At 45.4% G+C, this 24,389-nt stretch overlaps 1 protein-coding gene across 10 annotated transcripts in view; it reads left to right on the top strand.

Annotated features, from left to right (window-relative positions):
* Positions 1 to 24,389, top strand: part of FGFR2 (fibroblast growth factor receptor 2) — a 119,187-nt gene that overhangs the window by 48,654 nt on the left and 46,144 nt on the right. For all 10 annotated transcript variants that reach the window (XM_049854697.1, XM_049854695.1, XM_049854703.1 and 7 more), the window contains one exon: positions 9,403 to 9,526. In XM_049854697.1, the coding sequence (XP_049710654.1) occupies positions 9,403 to 9,526 (124 nt within the window). The remainder of the gene's footprint in view (positions 1 to 9,402; positions 9,527 to 24,389) is intronic.

Genomic DNA, 24,389 nt, shown 5'->3' with positions numbered 1-24,389 from the left:
CATTGAAGGTCTTCCCCTTTTTCACTGACCCTGGTGTCCAAGCCTGATGTCCTTCTCCAGGGACTGGACCCTCCTAAAGTTTAGTCCTTGCTTAATGAGTTGCTGTTGAGTTGACTCCAACCCATGGCAACCCCCATGTGTGCCGGAGTAGGACTGTGCTCCATAGGGTTTTCAGTAGCTGATTTTTTGGCAGTAGATTGCCAGGCCTTTCTTCCAAGGCACCTCCGGGTGGGTCTGAAGCTCCAACCTCTTGGTTAGCAGCTGAGTGCTTTAACTGTTTGCACCCTCCCCCCGACCAGGGAACCAACCCCAGGAGGTCGAAGAGGCCCATCACCCACCTGCACCCATCCCGCCATTGACCCAAGCTCTCTAGCTGGCTCCAGCCTGCTTTAAGTTCATGGGGGCCTCTCAGTGCCTGGACAGGGCAGAGTTTGGGAAGCACGGTCCCTGATGTTGGGTTTTCTCTCCAACATTTTCTTTGTTACTTACATAAACTTGTAAAGAAGTATGCCTGCCAGCATCTGGCCTGAGGGAACTGTGTGGCCCAATTTGTAGTTTCCATTCCTCAGTGCTTCCCCTGAAGAAGAGAGACCTGATTGAAAGGCCAAGGGCCCAGCGTCCCAATCTTCCTCTTCTCTGACTTCCTGCCCTTTGCCACTTTATTTAATGAAGAAGCAAAGTGTCAGGTTTTCCAGAAAGCAAGGACCTCAAAGTTTCCGCAAACTAATGTTTATTTCTGATTTTTTTTTTCTTCTTCATAAATCTACTTCTTCCATAAACCCTGCGGAGCTCAGGTGTCCCAGTTTAGTTCCCGTTACCTGTTTACAAGTTGGGCACCTGGGCCCCACCCACCGGCTTTACAGCTTGTTTTGAAATGATTATGTGATCATGGCCAATGAAGGGAGAAGAAGAAAAAATAAAAATTAAAACGAAATCAAAGAGAATCATGAAATGGGAGGCAGAAAGCTCATTTTAATTAGAATGACCAACAGCACTCCTCGGGAGTCTGTGGTTCAGTCTTATTTATCAAGGAAGCCATGCTGAGCCATCCTGAGGTGATTAAGAGCCAAATTTATTTTCTTAGTATGTGGGCAAAGGCTGGCGGATGTTATGAAGTTATTTATAATGGTAAAGTTTGACTTGAACCATAACTATATCTCCTTAATTGTGCTTATTCCTAGGTTTTTACATCAGCATTGATCCCGGGTAGGCTGTTGAAGCTCTCCTGTGCTTCAAGCCCCCATCCTTAAAACAAGAAAGTGCAATAGATCATCCTCAACGTCTGGCCCCTTTCAGCTCTAAAGCTGTGCTTTAATGGAGGGAGCATAAGGCAGCGTCAGCCATTTTCCACCTTCCAAAGCTGAGATTTTTTTTTTCTTAAAAGAGGTTACCTTTATGGCTAGATATTTCATAGATCTCCAAACAGTTATTGCAAGTTAATGCAGAAGAGCCAGAAGATGGCTGAAATAATCAATAGGCCACCTCAAATGGAGCCCTGGTGACGCAGAGGTTAAAGAGATCGACTGTAACCAAAAGGTCGGCGGTTCGAAACCGCCAGTGGCTCCTCTGGAGAAAGATGTGGCAGTCTGCTTTCGTAGAGATTTACAGCCTTGGAAGCCCTGTGGGGTTGCTCTGAGTCGGAATCGACTCCGCAGCATTGGGGTTTTTTTTTTTTTTTTTAACCTGAGTTTCTCACTTGCTTTTGTGTAATGACTTAGACACAGGGGAGAAGTGGATTGTTAAAAACAGTCTTTCACACCACTTGGTAAATGCCTAAGTGCAGAGACGGAGAGAGATCTAGGGATAAAGCGCTCCCTCGACCTGGTCCTGAAATCGTCGCCTCGGGGTTAAAATTCCCATGCAGCGTCTCAGGAAGGATTGTAGAATATGGACTCTTAGTTTCCAGGTACTGTGTATTTCAGATTTAAGAAGAGCCAACTTAAAAAAAAGTTTGCTTATAATCTCTACTAAACTGGTCATCTTGATGGGTAGCTTAACTAGATTTATGTTTTCTAGGTTACTTAGGGAAGCCCTGGTAGCGTAGTGATTAAGTGCTATGGCTGCTAACCAAAGGGTTGGCAGTTCAAATCCACCAGGCGCTCCTTGGAAACTCAGTGGGTCAGTTCTGCTCTGTCCTGTGGGGTTGCTGTGAGTCGGAATCGACTCGACACCAGGGGGTTTGAGGTTACTTAGGTGTAATTCTACAGACTTTTTTGTTTATTGTAAATATTTATGAAAGACAATGTTTGCTATTTTAACACTTTTTATATGTACAAGTCAATGACATTAATTACATTTATTGTGCTGTTCAACCATCACCATTAACCATTGCCATATTTTTCCCATCACCCTTAACAGAAACTCCAGTGGCACAGTTATTAACAGCTCGGCTGCTAACCAGAAGGTCAGCAGTTTGAATCTACCAGCCACTCATTGGAAACCCTATGAGGCAGTTCTGCCCTGTCCTTGGAAACTCTGTGGGGCTCTGTCCTATAGTCGGAATCGACTCGGGACAGAACAGGGTTTTTTTTTTTTTTTTGGCTTTTTAACAGAAGCTCAGCATCCCCTAAGCAATGAGCCTCTCTTCCCCATCCTGGTATTCTAAAGACTTTTGATGCAAATTTTATGCTCAACTCCAAAGTGTGTTCAGGGCGGAAAAATCACTACTAATATGCTTACTAACTAAAATATTTAGACTTTGTTGTGGTTTTTTCCAGCCAGGATCTATCAGCTGTGATCCCAGCTCAAGCAGTGTGTAATGAGGAAGCAGGTAGACGGCCGTGTCAGCCAATATTTATTGACTGCTTACCTGCGTCAGGACTGTGCCAAGTGGCTCCCACGGGTCATGTCACTTAGTCCCCCTCAAAGCCGGAAGAGGTGGATGAGGGCTTGTCACATGGCTCGTAAGGGGCAGAGCTGGTATTGGGAGCCAGGCAGCTTTGCTGCAAACTTCACGTTCTTACTAAATGTATTTTCCTCAGATGTGGCTCCATGTTCTATAAGAGCACTGTTAGTGATAAATGAGAAACATGACCAAAGAGCAGGTAGCAGCCCATGGGGTGCTAGCAGAGCAAAGCTGGGAGGTGGTGCCGTGCTTCCAACTAGACTAGCACCTGTGTGGGTCGTGAGGCGTCTGAAGAGCTGAATTCACGAGGTGCTGGGTGCTGGCTCCCTGCCCTCGGCGCTGTGTGGGTGCCTTCAAGAGAACAGCCTTGTGGCTCGTGATTCGCTTTCTGCGCCCTCTGGAGAGAGATCACGGGCTGTTTACTGAAACTAGTGAGGAGGGGAGAATTCCTGCCACTGGTCCTGGAGGCTCAGCACTTGGCCGGCCCCATTCTCCCGACTCCTCCTGAAAAGCAAACTTCTTCCTCTATTGACGTGGAGTTTAAGCGTTAACAGGTGTTTGCCTCCACATCTGTGTGGTGATAAGGTGCAGTGGGTGCCCCGGCCCTTGACACATGGAAGCTCAGGTTGTGCAAACAACCAAAAGGTGTGGTTTAGAGCCCCCAGGAGCCTGCTGGAAGTGGGGGTCGGAATGGGATAGCAAGATAGTACACATCTTAATGATAACTGGTCGCCTGGTCTATGTTACACTGGGAGCCTTTATGAAGGCCAGCTTGTAAAGGGATTGTTGTCTTTCTGGGTACATTTGTCCCTGAAGTCAGATAAATTGGTAGAAGGAAGTCTTAGGAGTATTTATCATTGCATGGGGGTATTGCTGAGTGGCACTAATGGCTAAGTGCTCAATTACTAGCCAGAAGGTTGGCGGTTCGAACCCACCCAGAGGTGCCTTGGTGATCTGCTTCTGAAAGGTCACAGCCTTGCAAATGCTATGGGGCAGTTCTACTCCGCACACACGGGGTCTCCATGAGTCAGAATTGACTTGATGGCAACTAACAACAACATTGCGTAGACAGCATTCATCGGGTGGGCACAAGGTAAAACTTCCCGTCCAACTTTTGGATGTTTATTCCACGTTATCTAACACCTGGGTATTTGGAAATGTCTGGATTTTTCTTTCTTTTTGCAATGTGTAAACAAACCAAACATCCAGGTGACAGACAGCCTGGGTTTTTGACCTTTCACCTTGGTGTTTTGGTGCTGTACAAACGAAATCTACATTCCTGTTGTCACTTGGAGGTAGCTGGGGGTTTAACATGCACCCTGGAGATTTAGTCAGGTAACAGGAATTCCGAAAAAACCTGTCCAGGCTACCTTTTGTCTGTGCGTTGCCAGGGTGTGGAATGTTTGTGGAATCTGCTGTTTGTACTACACGTGAGAGCGTCTAGGCCATTAGCTTCAATCTGCTTTGTTTCAGTGTTGAAATGTTATTTAAAAAAAACAATCTGTTGTGAACATAGTTTTGAAGCCTCGTGCTTTTTAATTCTGTGACTTGGCAGATGAAAAATTATGATGAATTCCACCAAGCTTTTGCCACCAGGAGGAATGAAATTAAGAATCGTTCATGTGTTGGTTGATGCAGGATTCTCCTCTCCCTGCCTTTTGTGTTTGGTCTGCCAGAGGGTTACAAATGTCGTCTTTTCTGCAGTGGTCCTTCTACTGCATGGATGTACGTGAAGCTGTTTTATTTTACTTTTTTTTTTATCGTGTGTGTGATTTTTGTGTAAATTTGCAAAGTGAAAATGGGAAAAGAATAACCAACATTGATAATCTCACCACTGAATTATATAAAGTACATGAACGATTTGGTCTATTTTCCTTCTGGTTTTAGTTCTGTGTATAGAGTCATGCTTACAGATTCAGGTATATGTGGGTCTGTATGGACAAGTGTGTATGTATATTTTTTGCAAAATGGAGTCAAATATACATGTTTATCCTCAGCTTATTTTTTAAAAAAATTTCTTTCTGTTTTTATTGCTATAATTGTGGTAAATACATAGGTACCAAAACGTTTGCTATTTCTACAATCTTCACAAGTACAGACCAGTGACATTAATTATGTTCTTCACGTCGTTTAGCCATCACCGTTAACTGTTCCTGAATGTTTCAGTCACCCTTTACAGGAGCTCAGTGTCCTTGAGCATTGTGTCTTCCTTCCCACCTCCCTCCAGCCCCTGCCTGGGAACCTTAAGCTGTACATACTTGCCTGTTCTAGATATTTCCTTTACGTGGGATCATGCAGTATTTGTCCTTTTATGATGTCACCCATCATGATGTTTTCAAGTTTCATCCATAGTGTCGGATGTATAAAGACACAACCTACTTTTTCATTTATTAATAACTGTACAATGGTACCTTACTAGATGTGGAACCCTGGTGGCACAGTGGTTAAGTACTTCGCTGCTAACCAAAAGGTTGGCGATTCAAACCCACCAGCCACTCTGTGGGAGAAAGAGGTGGCAGTCTGTTTCTGTCAAGATTTACAGCTTTGGAAACCTTATGGGGCAGTTCCACTCTGTCCTATAGGGTCACCATGAGTCAGGATCGACTAGACAGCATTGGGTTGGTTGTTCCAGGTATGAACATAAGAAGCTACCTCATTCTTTTTAACACCTGTATACTAGTCTGTTGTGAGGATTAACAGCTCTGTTGTTGATGAAGCCTAGTGTTTTGTTGCTACAGGCAAGTGTTTGAGGGAGCAACCTTGTTCTTGCGTCTTGAAGTAATCATGCTATTTTCCATGGGCTAGATTCTAGAATAAACTGGCTCCAAATAACAAAAGGTTTTTCTCAGTTCATGTTCCCATCCTTAGTCTGAGTCTCTGTTTGAGCGCTGAATGTCATTGGTCCTTCTAATTTTTGTTAATCAGCTAGTGAATCACGGTGTCTCGTTATTTTAATTTGCATTTCCCCATCTTTAATGAGGTTGTGTGTCTTTTCATCACGTGTTTATTGGATATTTGCATTCCTTTTCTATGAAAGCAAGGGTGCTTTTGACCTCACTGGGGAAAAAAAAAAAAATTGGAGCCCTAAAAAGCTTAGAAATTTAGAAAAGCATGTTTCAGGGTCGTCTTACATCTTTCGAAGTGTAGTTTAGTTTTCTAGTAAACCTTGGTATGGAAACAGCCACTAAAAATCATACTTTGTGCATTTGTTTCCCATATTTACAGAGTTACTCTGTGTAGTCTCTGAGCTTGCCATTAAGTAACTCTAACTAATGGTAGGATATCCCCTCCAGAAATGTCCAACAGCCCCACGGTGGGCGGCTTCTAAGGACATCCATTTAGAAAATGCCACAGCTCATAAAATTTGGAATTGGTGGTATGTGAACGAATCAGATACTGGAGCGATGGTGTAAGAAAATAAATATTCACAGCGCTGCATGGGGCAGTATTGATTGAGAACCAAGGTCTCTGGAAGGACAGAAACATCATGTTTGGGAAATGTACATCTTGTTGTAGAAACATTTTACAAATGTTAACTTATTAATATTTGCAGTGACTCTGCAGGAAGTAAACATTTGGAGAGCATGTGCCCTTGAGAGAGGGCTCTTACATGGAATGTGAGGGCCCCAATGAGGGACTCGAGCTGACCATATGCCCTGGGGTTACATAAGGCAGTGCACGCTGAGCTACGTATGCCAAGATGTAATGTTTGGGGCTGAGGCAGACGGTTTCCCTCCCCTGGGTAGTTCAGGTTCAGCTCCACTTGGAATACGCCGTGTGTCAAATGTGGATCCAGGCCCAAGAAAGACATTGACGGTTTGGATGAGGTCCAGAGCCAGGCGCTAGCCATGATTAAGGGCTTATGGGCATGACATTTGAGCGGGGGCTCAAAGAACTGAATATTTACAGCAGGACTAAATGCTGGATTATATGACTTGGGGACATTGGGGCCTGTGGCTTCATCCCTAAGTTACCCACCATATGACTGGTTCCTCAGAGGCCAGGAGGTTCCCATGTGGGGGGCAGGAATCCTGGCCCTGTGCTCCATTTCTGATACCCCTGAGAGCTTGGGGTGGGAATAGTGTCTCCTAGTAGGCCCATCTGCCTTAAGTTAAATCAGGGTGCCAGTACCCTCCTCTCCTGTGTTCTTACCATGCAGCAGCTCCAGCGTGGCACACAGAGGGCAGGATTTAGATAGAAAATTCTCACTGCACTGGAAAATTTAGCGTCTAGATCTACTCCAGAAGACCCCTTCTGCTCATTTGGCGTGGGAGGTGCTTATGTCTCTTACGAGGACAGCTAAACCAAACTACCAAACTCCTTCTTGTTGAGTGGATTCTGACTCGCGGCAACCCCACGTGTTACAGAGTAGAACTGCTCCGTAAGGTCATCCTTACGGAAGCAGATCACCAGGTCTTTCTTCTGCGGAGCCATTGGTGGGTTTGAACCATCAACCTCTAGATCAGTAGTCAAGTATAAAGCGTTTATGCTACCCAAGGACCCCAGAGGACACCTAGCCTCTTGATTGGCTTCTCCTCCAAGTCCATGGGCAAGCCAAGAGCAGAAAGAGAGTCTTTGCGGATGTAGAGTACAGACCCTCTTGATCAGATGCCAGCAGATTCATTTTACCACCAAACGTTTCATCTGTAACCATGAGAATCAGTTTCCCATCACCAGCCCCACGATGCTAGACTCTGAAACAACTTGCCTGGTTGTTGGGGAGAGTTGCTGAAAGGCAGCAGCTGGAGCAAAGTGACTGTCTAGAACCCAGTCTAACTCTCTGCTCACACCCTGCCTCCACCCCAGTGATCCTTCATAAGCATGTCAGTGATGGGTAGTGATGTTGGCCTTGCACCTAGCATCAGTAACTGCCCGGTAGTCAACAGCCGACATAAATAGTTGTGCTACCACGTGCTCCGATGCGCTCTTACCTCTCTTGGCAGGCTGATCACTGACACTGCTTTTCACTGTGGATGGAGCAGCTGTCCCATTTTTATAATGGAGCATTCCCGACACGGTGATCTTTATTCTCTCGTTTAGGCCCTTGAATCACTCGTGTGCTTGCTAAGGCCTCGTGTGTATTATCGGTTTTTATGTGATTAAGGCAGAAAACACTTGTAATGTTCGGGGTATCATTCAGAAGGTCAGTTGAAATTTCTGAAATGATAGTTAAGGTTAGTGGGCCCTGGCTGCTTGAAATTGTTTTTCTTTCAGTTTCTGGGGCATGCCCTGTCCAGAATACCTTCAAAGAATGACTTGGATTCAGAGAGAAATGTTAATGCCTTAGAACCCCTAAAGGTGAAATTTGCATTCTGCCCCAGTAAGGGAAGACCGTGCCTGCCTGAAAAATTGTGCCTGCTGAAATATTTTAAAAGCGAGGTGGGAACTTTAGAAGCTAGTCTGTTTACCTGTTGACCAAACTGTGGGAAGGAATCACAATAACTTATTTTCACATGTGCTGCTTACCTTTGAAAAGTCTCAAGGGGTTTGTATACAGATTGATACACAGCTTCAGCTTCGTAAGGATTCGTGTCTCCCATTTTTGGAATTCTGGGAATATCTCTCAGGAATATCTAGCATCTGTTTAGTCACCACCAGAGATGGGAGGGGGTAGACCTATGTTCCCAACCGAAACTTCTTGAGACTTCCAGACAGGACTAAGGGCCACAGGGCGAGAAATGACGGGCTCCAGGAACAATGATAGCGCCTACCTCGTGGGCTCCTTGTGAAGATTAAATTAGCTAAGATGGAAGGAAGCCTCAGATACAGTAAGTGCTCACTACTGTTTGTTTTGAGGGGCAGTGGTGGTTCATGGTAGAATTCTCACCTTCAATGTGGGAGACCTGGGTTTGATTCCCAGCCAACGCACCTCATGCACAGCCACCCCCCTCCCCCAACCCAGTCTGTCAGTGGACGCTTGCATATTGCTATGATGCTGAACAGGTTTCAGTGGAATTTCCAGAATAAGGCCTAGGGAGAAAGGCCTGGCCATCTACTTCCAAAAATCAACCAGTGAAATCCTGTGTATTAAAACGGTCCAATCTGCAACTGATCGTGGGGATGGCGCAGGACCGGGCAGCGTTTTGTTTCATGGTGTATGGGATTGCCATGAGTCAAGGGCCAATTCAAGGCGGCAAACAACAGCTACAGTATTTCTTCTACATGGTCCCAGGTGAAAGGGGGAAGCAGAGGGATTGGTGCTATGGTGACCTGGGTGACCCCTGCCCTAGGGCATTGATTCTGTGCCAGGCTGAGGTTTAGGCCCCCTGGCTGCTTGGCTTCTCCTGAAGGAACCGTCAAAACCACGACAGTGACAGATGCCCGGCGCACACCCCTGCCTTTCTGAACGCGTCAACATCCGTTTGGTAATTATCTACTGTGATGATAATTATTGTTTTCGTTTGTCACAATTCTGAGTATTTCTTATGAGGAAAATTTAGAATTCTGGCGATTCTTCTCTGCCATCCCAATTCCTCCAACTTCAAGTCAAGGGAGCAGAGTACCTGGTAGCCTGTGCTGAGATTGCTAAATGACCACCGTTTTTTTGATCTTTCCAGGTACGAAACCAGCACTGGAGCCTTATTATGGAGAGTGTGGTCCCGTCCGACAAAGGAAATTATACCTGCGTGGTGGAAAATGAATACGGGTCCATCAATCACACATACCACCTCGATGTTGTTGGTGAGTTTTACTTTTTGTGTGTGGCAGCCGCAAGGCAGCGTCTTCTATCTCGACTCACTTGGAATTGTGAAAGTGAGCCTTGTTTTTCCCCAAAGTTTAACAAGGGATGATTGGCTTTCATTCTTTCTAAGCACAGGCTGTCATTTGAGAAGAACTCTTCTGTCATTTGACAGTGCTTTCTTTCCTGATTAGCAAGGTTTGATGTGTTTTGTGTGATCATCTTGGTTCCCAAGCGTCATCTTGTGTAAGGGGAACGTGGAATGAAATGTGCTGACATTCCAGAAGCCGAGATTACTCAGAAAATGTTAGCGGGTGCAGGGAAAGAGTACAGAGTTGTCATAGGAGCAACATGTTTTTATAAGAGAGGCAACATTCTCTAAAGGGAGACAAGCATATAATGCTGCCTGAAGAGTAAAGGAAAAGGTGTTCTGATGACTGAGCCCATGGCTGGCTGGAAGAAGGTTGATACCAAGGGACCCTTCACTTCCATTAGAAGAAAATCATTAGAAGCTACAAGTTAAATGTTCCTGGAGGTTATTTCCTCTGAAAAGAGAACTGTGAGTATGAGCTTACAAAGAACTTTTTACCAGGGCTGACAGACAAGTTGGCCATTCTCATTAAACAGATGAAGACCATGTAGTCTGTTGGCCTGGAAATTCTGAAATTTCTTCCCAAATCTTGCCTATTATGATGGGTTTTTTGTAACTGATTAGGAAAGGTGGTTTGTCTCTCTATCTGGTTGGAGGATTGGAACTATGCCTATGACATGTCTATCTGCAGACCATCTTATTGTAGAGATGGCAGGGTAAGACCTTTTCTATGTAGGCGCCATCTTTCCTTTGTCCAGCCATATGCCACGATTCCCAAGCTCGCCCCCTGTCCTTGAGCTCTTGCTTTCGGTTACCTGTTTGGTTTGCCCTTTTCTGCATACAGTTCGCTGACTCTTGTTTAAGACTCAACTCAAAGCTCACCCTGCTTCATTTTGTCTTAATGTGACTGTTCCTAACCCCACAAACACACCCACCGACCGTGCATCTCTAAGCCAGGTTTCTCACCCATCATTCCATATGCATTATTTCACACGTGGGCATTTCTTCTATCTCAATGAAGTATAATCTCTTTGAAGAGAAGGACCACCATAGATATTTGAATTACCTAAAGAGCCGTTAAGAAACTTTCCAAAATCTTGACTAATCAAATTGCGTGGATTTAGTTAAGTGAAATGTTAGGCTAACTGAAAATTAAGCAGAAACCAATTTGATTTTCTATCAAGTTCAATTCGATTAAATCCCCAATCCACCCTGCCTTAGTAAGCATGATACAGACTTTACTTTCTTTGTACGTAAGTACTCAATGAAAAAGGAGCCTTGGTGGCACAGTGAGTAAGCGCTTGGTTGCTACCCGAAAGGTTGGTGATTTGAACCCATCAGCCACTCCACGGGAGAAAGAGGTGGCAGTCTGCTTCTGTAAAGATTACAGCTTTGGAAACCCTCTGGGGCAGCTCTACTCTGTCCTATAGGGTTGCTATGAGTCAAAGTTGACTCAGTGGCAGTGGGGTTTTACTCAATGAGAAAAGGGCTACTGTTATTTATGAACATCGTATTTTTGCTTTTTGAAGCCTGGATGTGAAATTTGATAGGCTTTTATATAATGTAGCTTGTAAGGAATGTTCATAAGATCTTCTAAGCCCACTTTTCTCATAGAGATATTTGTGGTGTATTTCTTAGCGAGAATGACTGTGTACAGATATTTTATAAAACAAACGCAAAGAGAAGTAACCTTCAAGTAGGAGAACAAAATAGTTAGCATTTCTTTTGGCACTGATGCACCATAAATCCATTGATTGAAAAGCACACGACTTTAATTTCACTTTGGGCCTCATGTATACTGACTTTAACATGAAAGCGTTTCCACGTAAGGAAAGAAAGTTAGAATTTTGGCTAAAAGTTCTCAGTATCTAATTTATAATTAAATAATTTATTGTAGGAATAAAATAATTATGCTATAGCAGTCCTCGGGGCTTTGGCTTCTCAAATTGTTAAGATGGGTTGGGGCCGTTCCAAGGAGTCACCATGTCATATCTCTGGGCCACTTTGGCCATGGCTCTTGCTTACAGCAGGTTTTAGGTGGAGTTGTAAAACATTCGCTAGCCCCTCACCCCACCTCCCCTTTGAGCTTTCTGGCAGCTCATCTCTGCAGCCCTGAAATCTCTCTTAGAGTTTAGGGTTGGGATTTGAATCGGGCTGCTGAATAATGGAATTGTGCTGTCTAATGTTAATCCCCTGGCAATCAGTCTTGTTGAAAAGAGTGGATGATTCACTGGTGTAATGTGGAAGGCGCGTGGAGTGTATGGAGTAATGCAGAGAAAGGTCTGATTATGTCACAAATTTGGGAGATCGCCCAGCGAAACATGGGCCAATAATGACACAATGCTGGTTGGGAATATCCATTAAAGCTCAGCTTCAATAATTTTCCAAGCCCAGAACCTTCTTTTATAAATAGAAGCCAAAAGTCAGCAGAGTATAAGACATTTTCAGTAAAGATGGAGGTGTGAAATACTCTCTCATCTTTGCTCAAAGCTCTCGTAATTGCTTTGAGAAACCCTCATAAAATAAGAGTGGAGTCTGCTAAAGAGACTCATGAAGGCTTACAGGGTTGGTTGATAGACAGTCGCTCTGAACATCTCTGCAAGTTGAAACAAGAAGGATTCAGTCTTAGACAAGAACTTTTTGGTAGCCCTCAGGTCCAAATTTAACATATCCCTGCACGATAAAAACTACCTCCATGTATCACGGACCACCAGAAACTCTCCTCAGTGATGTCCTGCTCTTCTGCGCATTCTTTGAGGTTTTCCTTTTGTTGCTATGATACACAGGTCTGTGGTTCAGACATTATGAAGCATCAAATGAGATCTTTTTATTGAAATTCTGCCCCGGAAAGGCATTCCCATAAGCACTTTAGTGTAAAAGCCGTGTAATTTAAGTGACGTTCTTGTGTTCTGGAATTAAAAAGCAAGCCATTGTTGTGTGTGAGGGAAATGCCTTGGTTTATGGGAGCCCCTTTAGGAGTCTTACTTGATCCTCACTAAAATTGACATCATTGCTTTTTCAGCCATTTACTCTTGAGGGAAAATGAGTGTGAAGCCCTGCATTTCAGTAATTGTGGCGATGATAAAATGGGCTCCCCTGAAATGGCTGGCTCTGGGAGGTGGGAAGTCTTTGTCAGAAGTTCACCAGGAATGGTACTGAAGCGCTGGATTCTGACTGGGGTCCTTCTTGGGATCCAAGAAGCTATAATCTAGGATAAGTTATTTGACTTTTTCATTTTACTTTCCTCATGTCTAAAAATGAAGGAGCCAAGACTTAGGAGTGTTAGCAAAAGGCAACCCAGTATCCCGGGAAGAGTAGCAGGTCTGTCAGCCGACACCCTGGGGCATCGAGTGAATTTGGGCAAGTTATTTAGGTTTTTTCAGCCTCCGTTTGCTCATCGTTGATATTGGGATGGCGATATCTACCTCATTCCTCCGATGGTTGTAACGGTGTCCTAAGGCTGCCATAACAAATTACCCCAAACTGGGTGATTTACAAAAACAGAAATCTATTGTCTCACATCTTGGGAGGTTAGAAGCCAGAAAACAAGGTGTTGGCAGGGCTGGCTCCTCTTGGAGGCTCTGAGGGAGCTGGTGGTTGCTGGCAATCCTTGGCATTCCTTGGCTTGGAGCAGCATAACTCCAGTCTCTGTCTCTGTCTTCATGTGGCTTTCCCCTCTGTACATCTCAAATCCCCCACTGCGTTTCTCTTATAAGGACCCCTGTCATTTGTCTGTGGATTTAGGGCCCACCCAGATAGTCCAGGATGATCTGATCTCAAGAGCTTTAATTACATCTACAAAGGCCCTATCTCCAAATATGGTCATATTCACAGGTTCCTGGGGTTAGGACATAAACTTACCTTTTTGGGGTCCCATTCAACCCATTACTATGGTCATGAGATTTCAATCAGATTAACAGTGAAAACATCCCATTGGTTCTAAGGTGACCAGCAACAAATGCTGGTTTCTTCCTTTCTAAACTCAGATTTCTTTGAGAGTTAGCAGGCATCTTTAATAACATTCATTGGACTCAATCAGAGAAGTTTTATTAAACAAGCCAAATTCCATCTTGAAGCCAACAGAATTGGCCAGTGGCTGACGTTCACATTTCCATGTTTGATTGATGGTGTTATACAAGCTGCCTCAAGAGTGATTTGGTTGTGGACTTCTAGAATCAGAAGATCATAAGAGTTTTAGAGCTCGAAGGTCACTGAGTGGGCTCTTTACCCCACTCCCTTTCCCTACCCCATCTTTTAGTTGAGGAAATTTAGGCTCAGAGAGGGTAAGTGATTTGCTGAAGAACTTGGAGAAGGAACACTGCCGCTGGGAACTCCGTCTGGTTCTTCTCGACTCTCAGATGAGTGTTCCTTGTACTACATGCTGACGTCTTCATTTTGTGTTTACTGTGATGTTGACCAGCAGTGACTGATGGATGGAACAGACCCTTGAGAAGGTGCTGCTGTTACCCCCACTCTTCTGTTCTTTGCTGGGGGAAAAATGAGAGTGGAGGGAGATAGATTGAGATTGAAGGATTCAGAAGACTGGTTGCTCTCCCTCATTCATGTTGGCATTTAGCTTTGACTTAAGACCTTTTCTTCCTTTTGAGTGTTCAGTTCGGCACCCCCAGAGACCATCAGGTAACTATTGAGCTTTTCACCTGGCACTTGTTTTTTCGGAGAGTGGAGTGTGGGGAGGTGAAAACGGTGCCCTCTGTGTTGCCGAGGCCAGCCATGGCCTCTCCCCTATCAGTTTAACTTTCCAGAAACTTGTCCTCCCCTGGGGCGAGAGCTGAACAAGGTGGGGAGTAGCACAGTGGGCCCATCATGGACACCCCTTCTGGCTGGGCGGGGGTCACCCTGGCCTCACCACCAGCCCCGACTTGCCCAGCACAGTGCTGCCAACAAGGCTGTGACATAATAAATCTACTCTAACTCATCGCATTTCCCGAGAGTTCAGGGCCCTAGACATGATGGGACATGGCCTGACACCTGAAGGAATCCGCCCCGGTGCTACTCAGCCTGAGGTATGTGTTAAGAACGAAGAGGCCTTTATCCAAGCTCTGACTGATAAGCCTGATGGTGGAGTTGATACCTGGCCCCAGGCTTTTGCCATCTGTCCCCAGTGGGAGAAGGAGAAATTATGTAAATTGTTTACTGCTCGGGGCAGCTTCATCCTGGGAAGACAAAGGCACTGGTGTGATTGCTGAGCAAAGTGAAAAGGCAGGATGGGGCTGGGGCACCTCAGAGGCCCCCCAGCCACACTTTCTGAGTGTGACATGGGACTTCTTTTTGGGCTTGAACAAAGTAGCATTTAAGTAGTTGAATACATGGTGGCCTGGCTCATAATTTTATTATCGAAGCTGTCAAAATGAGGATCATTCTTGCTCACCTGCTCTTGATGGAGACCATGCCTCTGTCCTGGTTTCCATCACACTTCTGGAGGGAGTGTTTGTTTTTCCTTTTGACGAGGGATGTGGTGAGGGCTGTCTGTGGGGGTGGCATTTAAGCTACACCCTGCCGCTTGTTCAGGGATTCTAACCCGTTGGCCACTTGGCTCTCACTTTCTAGGCAGTACTCCCAAGCCTCCACTCCATAAGCCCCTCAAGGTCAGGACTTGAAGCTTCTGTGACCCAGAGGCTTCCTGACCAGGTCTCATTTGAGTTTTGCAGATTCATGATCTTGCTGCCAAATTATTCTTTGCCATTTCTTTCTCTGAATATAAGACCTGTGTTTTTCCTGAAGCTGGTTGGTTACCTTCCAGCTTTAGAGTTGTGCCATCTTGCAATCAGAAAGCCCCACTACTGAGAATGGATCGAGATGGCCTGCCAGGTAATAGATGGGGCACAGAGAGTGCCGTTAGAAGTGGGCTTCTTTAGTGCACACGGAGCCATGGAGTAGAAATTGAGTAGGAAGCAAATTCCTGTTGCTGTTTTTGTGGCGCCAGGGGCCATTTCTTTCTTCCAAACCAGTGCTACCCCAGCCAACCCTTAAAGCGCTCCATTTCTTCCCAGGTAGCGCCTCTGGAGGTTCTGGAGGGAATTGCATCCTTTGACAGCTCTATGGCCTTGGAAAAGTCACGGGGCCTGTGGGTGCCAGTTCCCTCCTCTGTGAATTGGGAATAATGACATGCTTTCCTCCTGTGGGGAGGATGAGGTTGTGGTGGGGCAGTGCTTCTTAAATACCATATGAATGGTAATCCATTGCCGTTGAGTCAATTGTGACTCATAGCGACCCTATAGGACAGAGCAGAACTGCCTCATAGGGTTTCCAAGGCTATAATCTTTGCGGAAGCAGACTGCCATATCTTTCTTCCATGAGCGGCTGGTGGATTCGAACTGCTGCCCTTTTGGTTAGCAGCTGAGCGCTTAACCACTGCACCACCAGGGCTCTTTCGCATGAATGGTAGTGGGTTTTATTAGGCAGTCACATGGCTGCTCTTGTACTTCTAGGCCAAGGCACATGCACTCCGCCAATCCCTGATAAAGGACAAATTTCATCACTTTCTCTGATAAAAAAAAATTTTTTTTTTTTTTATCAGAGATAGCTACTGTTTAATGATCTTCTGGTGGCTGCAGAGCTTCTGGTGGCTCCAATACGCGAGGACTGGTCAGTGGGTGGCTAGATCACCCCAGATGTGACTGGCTGGCAGATCAATGCTTTTCTGCAGCCCTGGGCCCACTAAGAAGTTTCTCCTTTCAGGCACCCAGAGCAGGTAGTGCCTATGTGGTGCCCGGTCCCAGGGGTCGGAGCGGGCAGAGCCAGTATGGACACAGCATGCTAGGAGTTTGCAGTTATCAGTGTTTTTGCCATGTTCTCTGCAAGCCATCCATTGCCCTTTGCCCCAGCGTGGAGGAAGAAGGAGACCTTATTGATTGCTTTAGATTCTGGCAGGGGGCCTGGCTGAGGTGGCTGGGAGGTGGGCTGATATTTGATCTCTGGTCTGATCTTTGGCACTGAGCCTGTGGTGGGGGCAATGAGGCTGTAGAAGTGTCACTGTCAAGTCAATACCATATAGGGTTCTGTAAAGAGAGGGTCCCCTCCCTGTATCTGGAGATGGTTCAGGTGGGGTGGGCCCCGGGAAAAGCTGTTGCTACCGTCGCCTGGGTGAGTAAGCTTGGCATGAAGACATAAACTCATTGATGGCGTGCGCAGAGCCCGGTAATGCGCCAGGACTTAGCAAGATTTCTCTCAGCGTGTGGTATGTGCTGAGTTTAATGAGGTATTATATTCGGAGTTTCGTGGCTCTTTACATAGTGCAAATTCTGAAGCAAGAAAGCAGCCGAGTTTCTCTGTAAACTCACCTATGCAGACAGCTTCAGTGAACGGTTATGTTAACAAACTGAAAGGTCCCGGCCGGGACATTCATGCCTGTCCCCTCAGGATGGACGTTCATGCCTGTCGCCTCAGGATGGCAGTGCAGAAATGCCATCGTCCACTTCCTCTTTTAAATGATACATGCACTGGTTTGTTTTTGTGGATTCCTCCTCCCTTAGAACATCCCACAGCTGTGGTCACAGTCTTCACGTTCAGTCCATTTTCACAGTCAAGGAGAAGGGAGGGCAGAAATGACCTAATGTGGTAATAGGGATGTGTTCCCAGCTGAGGGAACAGGTTCAGATTTGGAAGGGCAACTTTGAGAGTTTGTGCTGTACCTTTGAGTGAACCCTGGTGGCGCAGTGGTTAAGCACTGGGCTGCTAACGGCTGGGCTCCAGCCGTTCTGCAGGAGAAAGATGTGGCAGTCTGCTTCCATAAGATTACAGCTTTAGAAACCCTAGGAGCAGTTCTACTCAGTCCTACAGGGTTTCTATGAGTCGGAATCAACTCGACAGCAAAAATGCAGGTGGGGTGGGGGTAGAGATGGTCAAGGGCGTTGGTGTTGCGCTAGGGAGGTTATTCTATTTCTCCCTTTAAAAAGAGAGAGACGAGCTGATGAGAACTTCATTGTCTTGGTTTGGAGGGAGGAAATGGGAGCATAGCACACTCTAGCAGAGAGACTGTTCGTTGTGTGTGTCAGTCAACCCTCCGTCTACGGAGTACCTGGGTCAGAGTGACTGTACATGGCCGAGAGAGGAGACACGTGGGCTTTGTTCTCTTGGGGTTCTCATTATACAGGGGAAAAGACCCCCAATTGCCATGGTGTAAGGATGATAAATAGGAATGGAGACTTCCAGAGTCTCTCCATGTGTAAGATTCTCTCCATTGAGGCCTACAGGAGTTCTGCCCATCCCAAATAAGTGCAAATCAACAGATCAAATTGTAGCCCAAACATATATTCCCCATCATATTAGGAAGAAAGGGATCTGTTAAGAGACAAGCACTGGATTTTATTCTGGAAGGATCTTTTATAAGTTGTACCTTATTTGAAAGAGGAAGTCCTCATTTTATTTGGTTAGGCGTACACTCAGGGCTGAGACAGAAACATGAGAGACACTAGTCCTTTAGAGTTTATACTTTGACCGGTTGGAATCAAGAGAACCTGCTGTCTGTGGGAACATCATTGAATGTTCAGTGGGAGGGGTTTGGTTGGAGGCTGGTTTGAGGCATCTCATCAGGCTTGGGCAGTGAACAGAGAAAGGGAATTCTGATCTGAGCCTTTTGTGACTTGGGAGGACTCATCTCTTTAGGTGATGCCTGTACTAAGGAGTATCTAGAATCGCCTGTATTTTCAGTGTCTGAGTTTTGTCTCCAAGAAAACTAAACAGGATTTATTGTTCAACATCCATGATGTTTATACCAGAGGGAGGCATTTCTTGTTTGCTCACATGGGCCGAAAGCTTTTACTTCTATTTGAACCACACCAGGAGCAAAACAAGCCATCTTGAAAGATTGGCATGATAGATTTTTCTAGATTCGGAAGAAAGAGTTTTTAGATGGTGGAAGTTGATGAAACCCGTGGACATCTTTCCATGTCAGTGCATACTGATCTACTTCAGTGCTATTAATGGCTGTGCTTTTCTGTAATACTGTTGTTGTTAGGTGCCATCGAGTCAGTTCCGACTCATAGTGACCCTATAGGCCAGAGTAAAACTGCCCCATAGAGTTTCCAAGGAGCGGCTGGTGGATTTGAACCACTGAGCTTTTAGTTAGCAGCCGAGCTCTTAACCATTTATGCCACCAGGGCTAGTATAATTTGTATAATCATTCTCTTACTGGTGGACGTTTAAGTTGTATCCTTCTTTTTGGTTTTCCAATGACCAAAAAAAAAAAAGCTGCAATGACAGGCTTTGAATATATTTTAGTGTGAATATTTTTCTAGGATTTCTAGAGGAGGACTAGCTGGATCCTTTTTGATTAATAAAACCAGTTGCTATCAAGCTACTTCTGACTCATGGTTGACCCCATGTGTGTCAGAGTAGAAAGGTGCTACATAGGATTTTCAGTGGCTGATTTTTTGGAAGTAGATTGCCAGGCCTTTCTTTGGGGATGCTTCTGGGGGGACTCGAACTTCCAACCTTTTGGGTAGCAGTGGTTAGCAGCCAAGTGCATTAACCATTTCCACCACCCGGGAACCCGTTTGGATAGACAGCAGAGCATTTAAACCTAAGGAACTTTGTATTGAATGGAGCTGCCTTTGACCGGGGGCTCCCTGGTGGTTTGTTTTTTGGCTTCATCTTCACAGATCATTTGGAGGAGATCTTCTAATTAGGAGCTCAGCTTTTGTAACGAGAGTGTGTTTAATGTTTAGTTCCTGGATTTTCTTTTTAAACTTTCCAGCATGTCCTTCCCACGAAGGAAACCCAACCGAGCAGACACCAGCTGATAATCTTGCATTCCTGAAAGCTGTTGCACCCTATGGCAATTGGTGGGGTGCTGAGCTTGTGATGTAGCTCCCCCAGTGTGATTGTTCTCAGCTGTGTTTACCCCAGCTCCTCAGGAGGGAGCCTGGGGAGACTGACGTCTGAGTTTTACATCAGTGTCAAAACTCAAGCATAATATAGGGACCTTGTGCAACGTCTTTGTGCTAGGAGAGAGAAAAGCCCTCATTTAGTAAACTGGACAAGATAAATATACTTAGCTCATCGAGAAGGCAGGTTTTCCACAACCTTAAAAAATTTATCATGACTTGCTCCCTCTATATGACCTTTGCCACGTCTCCTCTATTAACAAAAGAAAAGGAAAAGGCATTTTCAAACCCAAATTTGGCGTAACTTTGTAGTCGCTGAAGCCTTCAGTTTGGTTTGAACTTTTTGAAGGCTCAGAGCTCAGGGCATCTTAAACATTTGAGGTGTAAATAACATAAAGCTCTGCTCCTGTAATTTGCCCAAGACCCAAATTGACACCCTGCTGGTAGAAGCCATTCAACCCTGAGCCAAATAATATCGTCGTGACATTCATTAGGGAAGGCACTCTGCCTCCACCTGCTTGGGCCTTTCCAGGCCCCTGAGCCTCAGCCAGCTCCTCACTCTACTTCTCCACCTCATTGAGCAAGGACAAAGGAATTAGAGGTGTTTTGCTCCTCGCATTTCACATGGTGCAGCCTCCTTAAGTCGTTTTGTGACTTCGGTGCTGGAGAGAAGACTCTTCCTGTTGCCCCCCGAACGAGCTTGCTCCTGTCCACTGACTTTGCTGTCCCTGGGAAGAAACATGTGTGTTTTAGAGGGAGCTGGAATCCCAGCCCAAGTCTACAAACTTTCCAGAGTCTCATTTACAAGTAGAAGGCATTAACACTTGGGTAACCACACAGCAAAGGGGAGAAAAGAACAAAGTCAGAGAATCAAGAGGCTGTTTCTGGGAGGCTTGAAGGGCAGCAAACTTTTCCATTCACCTTCTCCAAAAATGCGAGTTAAAAAAATTTTTTTTAAAGTAATTCCAGAGTGCCTGTTCTAGAAGACAACAAGCCAGAACACCTTCTTATGGACCCCTGGGTGCTCTCTGAAAGTGTAGTACTCCTTCCCATCTGTCTTAGCTTCTGAGTGCTGCTGTTACAGAAATACCACCAGTGGTGGGTGGCTTTAACAAACAAGTATATTTTCTCACAGTTTAGGAGGCTAGAAGTCCACATTCAGGGCGCTGGCTGCAGGAGAAAGCTCTCTCTGTCTGCTCTGGGAGAAAATTTGTCTCAGCTTCTGTAGCTTTCTTCTCAGCGTTCCTTGGAGATCTCCATGTGGCATTTACCTTCCCCTTGGTTTGTGCTTGCTTCTGGGCATGATCTCTTTTTATCTCTCAAAAGTGGCTAAGTTTAAGACACACCCTACACTGATAACTGTCGCCATCAAGTGGATGCCGACTCAGAGCGACCCCACATAACAGAGTAGAACTGCCCCACAGGGTTTCCTTGGCTGTAATCTTTGGGGGAGCAGATCACCAGGTCTTTCTGTCTCAGAGCCGCTGGGTGGATTTGAACTGCCAACCTTTTGGTCAGCAGCTGAACACTTAACCTTTGTGCCAACAGGACTCCTTTCCACAGATGTAAGTGTTAGGATTGACAACATATATTTTGGGGGGGAGGGCAAACTTCACCCTATAACATCATCCTAACCTTTTCCTACCAAGCCTTGTTAGTTCTGACTTTCTTTTGTGCAGATCTCCAGAGCCTGCAGAAAGCTTAGGGAAACAAAACAAAACTCAGGACTTAACTCAATGTAGGCTGTCGGGTTTGGGTGCATTAGGCAGAGTCTTGACGGGGCAATGAACTAACTCATTCTACTAATTGTAATTAGCGTGAGGTCTTTAGCGGGTTATTGGGCTCCTTAGACTTCACAGGGCTTTGATCCTCCTCCTCCTAATAGCCATGCCTCATGCTAACTGATTTAGTGTGTTTTTATGCAACAAAAGCAACCACCGCCTACTCTTGAGAAAAAAAAAAAAGCTAGGCTAGGCTCTTAGAAAAGAAGAATTCTCAGTTGTTTTCACTTGTCCTCCAAGCCAAAGGATGTTCTTTCCGTATCCAGCCCCTCAGAGTTGCTAAGAAACTGCCATTTTGGAGGAAGGGCAATTAAATTTTGATTTTCATTTAAAGACAGAACCAGCGAGATTATCCACGCTCCTTAAATGAGCAGGAGACGGATGGCTTCCAGGTCAATACTGGGAACTCAACATGATTCGAGTCTCTTCGTGGTTTGCTGTCAGAGCAGGTGGCATTTGCAATGGTTCTTTGTGGCAAGTGTGGCTTCACGTTTGGGGAGAAATACTTAGGAGACCTGTGTGTTAGGAAACCAATGACTCTGGGCTTGATTAATTTATAGGTGTAATTTAAGAACCGGGTCGTCTGCTGATCCTTGGGATGCATGTTCACGGAGCCTGCAGACCTGAGGCCGCTCTGCTTGGTGGACAATTTTTATGGCCTTTGCCACGTCAGAGCAAAAAGTTGTAGATCTATGAGGAGCAAGCATATTATTATGTCCAGAGGAGGACTGGCATGTTATAAAGTTTCAGTGGCCAATTAACCAAGATTTATTCTTTGTCACTCAGGTATTTTCTCTCTCTCGATAATTACTTCTTGGAATGAAGCAGGCACTGTTTTCCTTCTGCAGTCTTGAGTTGAGTTGGGGCACCCAGCTACAGAGCAGGACTTGAGAGCATCAGCCACAACGTTTGGACTCTTAGGGGCTGAACCTTCTGCTTTGTAAAGTGGACTAATTTGGAGCACTTAAAAAAGGGGGTGAGCACAAGTGAGAAAGAGAGAAAGCCAGGGGGAGAGGATGTATTTTTTTAAGCACTTCAGTCTGTGTTTACTACGCATTTTTTGGTGGAACCTCATTCCAGCAGTGCCGCCAACTGTTCCATGGGCCACAGCCGCACCCTCTCGGGCGGCTGTCCATTCTGTCTTGGTTTAGAATCCAGACAGGGCCCTTAGAATCACCATTTTAAAGGCACCCATCCTGTTTCATGTTCCTGTGCTGTATATCTGTAACCTGCTGAACTCAGGATATATGTTTTTAAAAAACCACAATAAAAAATCAGAGGTTAGCTGTGTGCCACCTTTTCTGTTTTCCATATATTTATTTCATTCCCCATGTACAAAGAAAAATCTGTTTTCTATAATATCTGAGCACTAAACATGCTGTAAGAAAGCTGTGCGTAAAACTGTAAATCCTGCCTGGTGGAGAAGATAGGATTTTTGTTATCACAAAGGAGGACAAGAGAGGAGCCAGTACTTGGTCTGATTCTTTCATCCAGAGATAACTCATTGATGGATTCTTTTTCTATATCAGCTTGTGGCTGAGAAGTTGCAAACCTGAGTGGTTCCTTTGCCCAAGGCCTGGCATGGTTCTGGGGAGGTTTTGTTTGGAGAGGCGTCACCCCGCTGCCCTCTTCACACAGTGCCTGCCGGGCCCGGCCACAGGGGGCGCTGTCTACACTGCCCAGCCTGCTTGCTCAGCCGCCATCTTTTCCCTGCCTTTGCCTCAGATTTTCAGAAGTGAAAACAGGAGTCGAAGCGCTGTTGTCCACTTCTGGGTCACTGTTCTTCAGAGTGTGACGGACACCAGGGGAACACCGCTCACGAAAGACTTGTGAAGGGGAGCATGGCTCTGTGCCGCGCTGGCATCCTGGGACCCCTTCCAAGAAGTTTCAGGCCTCGTTCTCCGACTTGTTTAAGGGCAGGGAATAAGGTTGCAAAGGAAATCAAAGCCTGATGTGGAGAAACGAAACATGAGGCCTACTGACTTTTAAAAAACATTTTAAATAACATTCTCTAAGGTTTCATTTGATACTGAAGGCAGCTGTAATAAGTTTTGGAAGACGGTGTACGGTTTCTATTACAGGGTGATCCCACTTGCAGTTTTTGTGCCCAAAGTGAGAAAGCGCCGAGGGGGATTTGGGGGTGGTGGTTAAGAGGTTATTTTGTATAAGGTGAGAAAATTTGAAAAGATGAATTCAAGACTGCAAGCGGGGAACATTTGGTATGCTGTAATTTGCAAATGTAATAATATGAAACCGTTGGGAAAGTGGTGCCTTTTTCCTTTTTTGTGTGTGAAAATAGTCCAGATAGCAGTGGAATAACTTAATAACTCAAGTTCCTCAGCACTATGACCACAAGTAAAACTAGACTGCAGGTCTGTAGGGGCCCTTGCCAGTGTTGCCCCAGTGACTAAGTTCCCCGTGGAAGGCTGGCTGGGGCCAGAGATGTTGGAACCTGAAAGCGCCCATTGTTAATGGGGCATCATTATTCCGTATTACACGTACAATGTTTGCTTGTGAAACGATTTATTAGAAACAAGCATGCCTGAGAACAAGGACTTGGTTTGAAATTCAGTTGATCTGGCTTATGACATTTCAGATTTTATAGTGCCTTTGTTTCTAAGAATAAATATTTTGGTTCTCTGTAAATACTTACCTTAAAACACACAAACACGTAACCACACGTGCGCAAAGCTGGAAAACTGAGCCAAGGAATGAATTGATGCCTGAAGTTCACTTCTCTGTGTAAAAGAGTACAACTTCCAAAGCTGTTGCCATCAAGTTGGTTCTGACTCACAGAGACCCTATAGGGCAGAGTAGAACAGTCCCATAGGGTTTCCAAGGCTATAATCTTTACAGAAGCAGATTACTGCATCTTTCTCTCACAGGGCGGCTGGTGGGTTTGAACCGCCGACCTTTCAATTAGCAACTGAGTGCTTAACCACTGTGCCACCAGGGCTACTTAAAAGGGTGTAGTTTGTGAGTGTGGCTGGCAGTATCCAGCCCAGAAGATGATTTTCCTTTGAGATGCTCAATCTCTTGGTAGGAGGGCTGGTGGGGAGAGAAAAGGTGTGTGTGTGTGTGTGTGTGTGTGTGTGTGTGTGTGTGTGTGTACATGTCTGCTTAACTCTATCCTTCACATGTGGGTGGG

Source organism: Elephas maximus, chromosome 16, assembly GCF_024166365.1.
Source record: "Elephas maximus indicus isolate mEleMax1 chromosome 16, mEleMax1 primary haplotype, whole genome shotgun sequence".
NCBI lineage: Eukaryota > Metazoa > Chordata > Mammalia > Proboscidea > Elephantidae > Elephas > Elephas maximus.
This window is presented reverse-complemented; position numbering and strand designations above follow the sequence as displayed.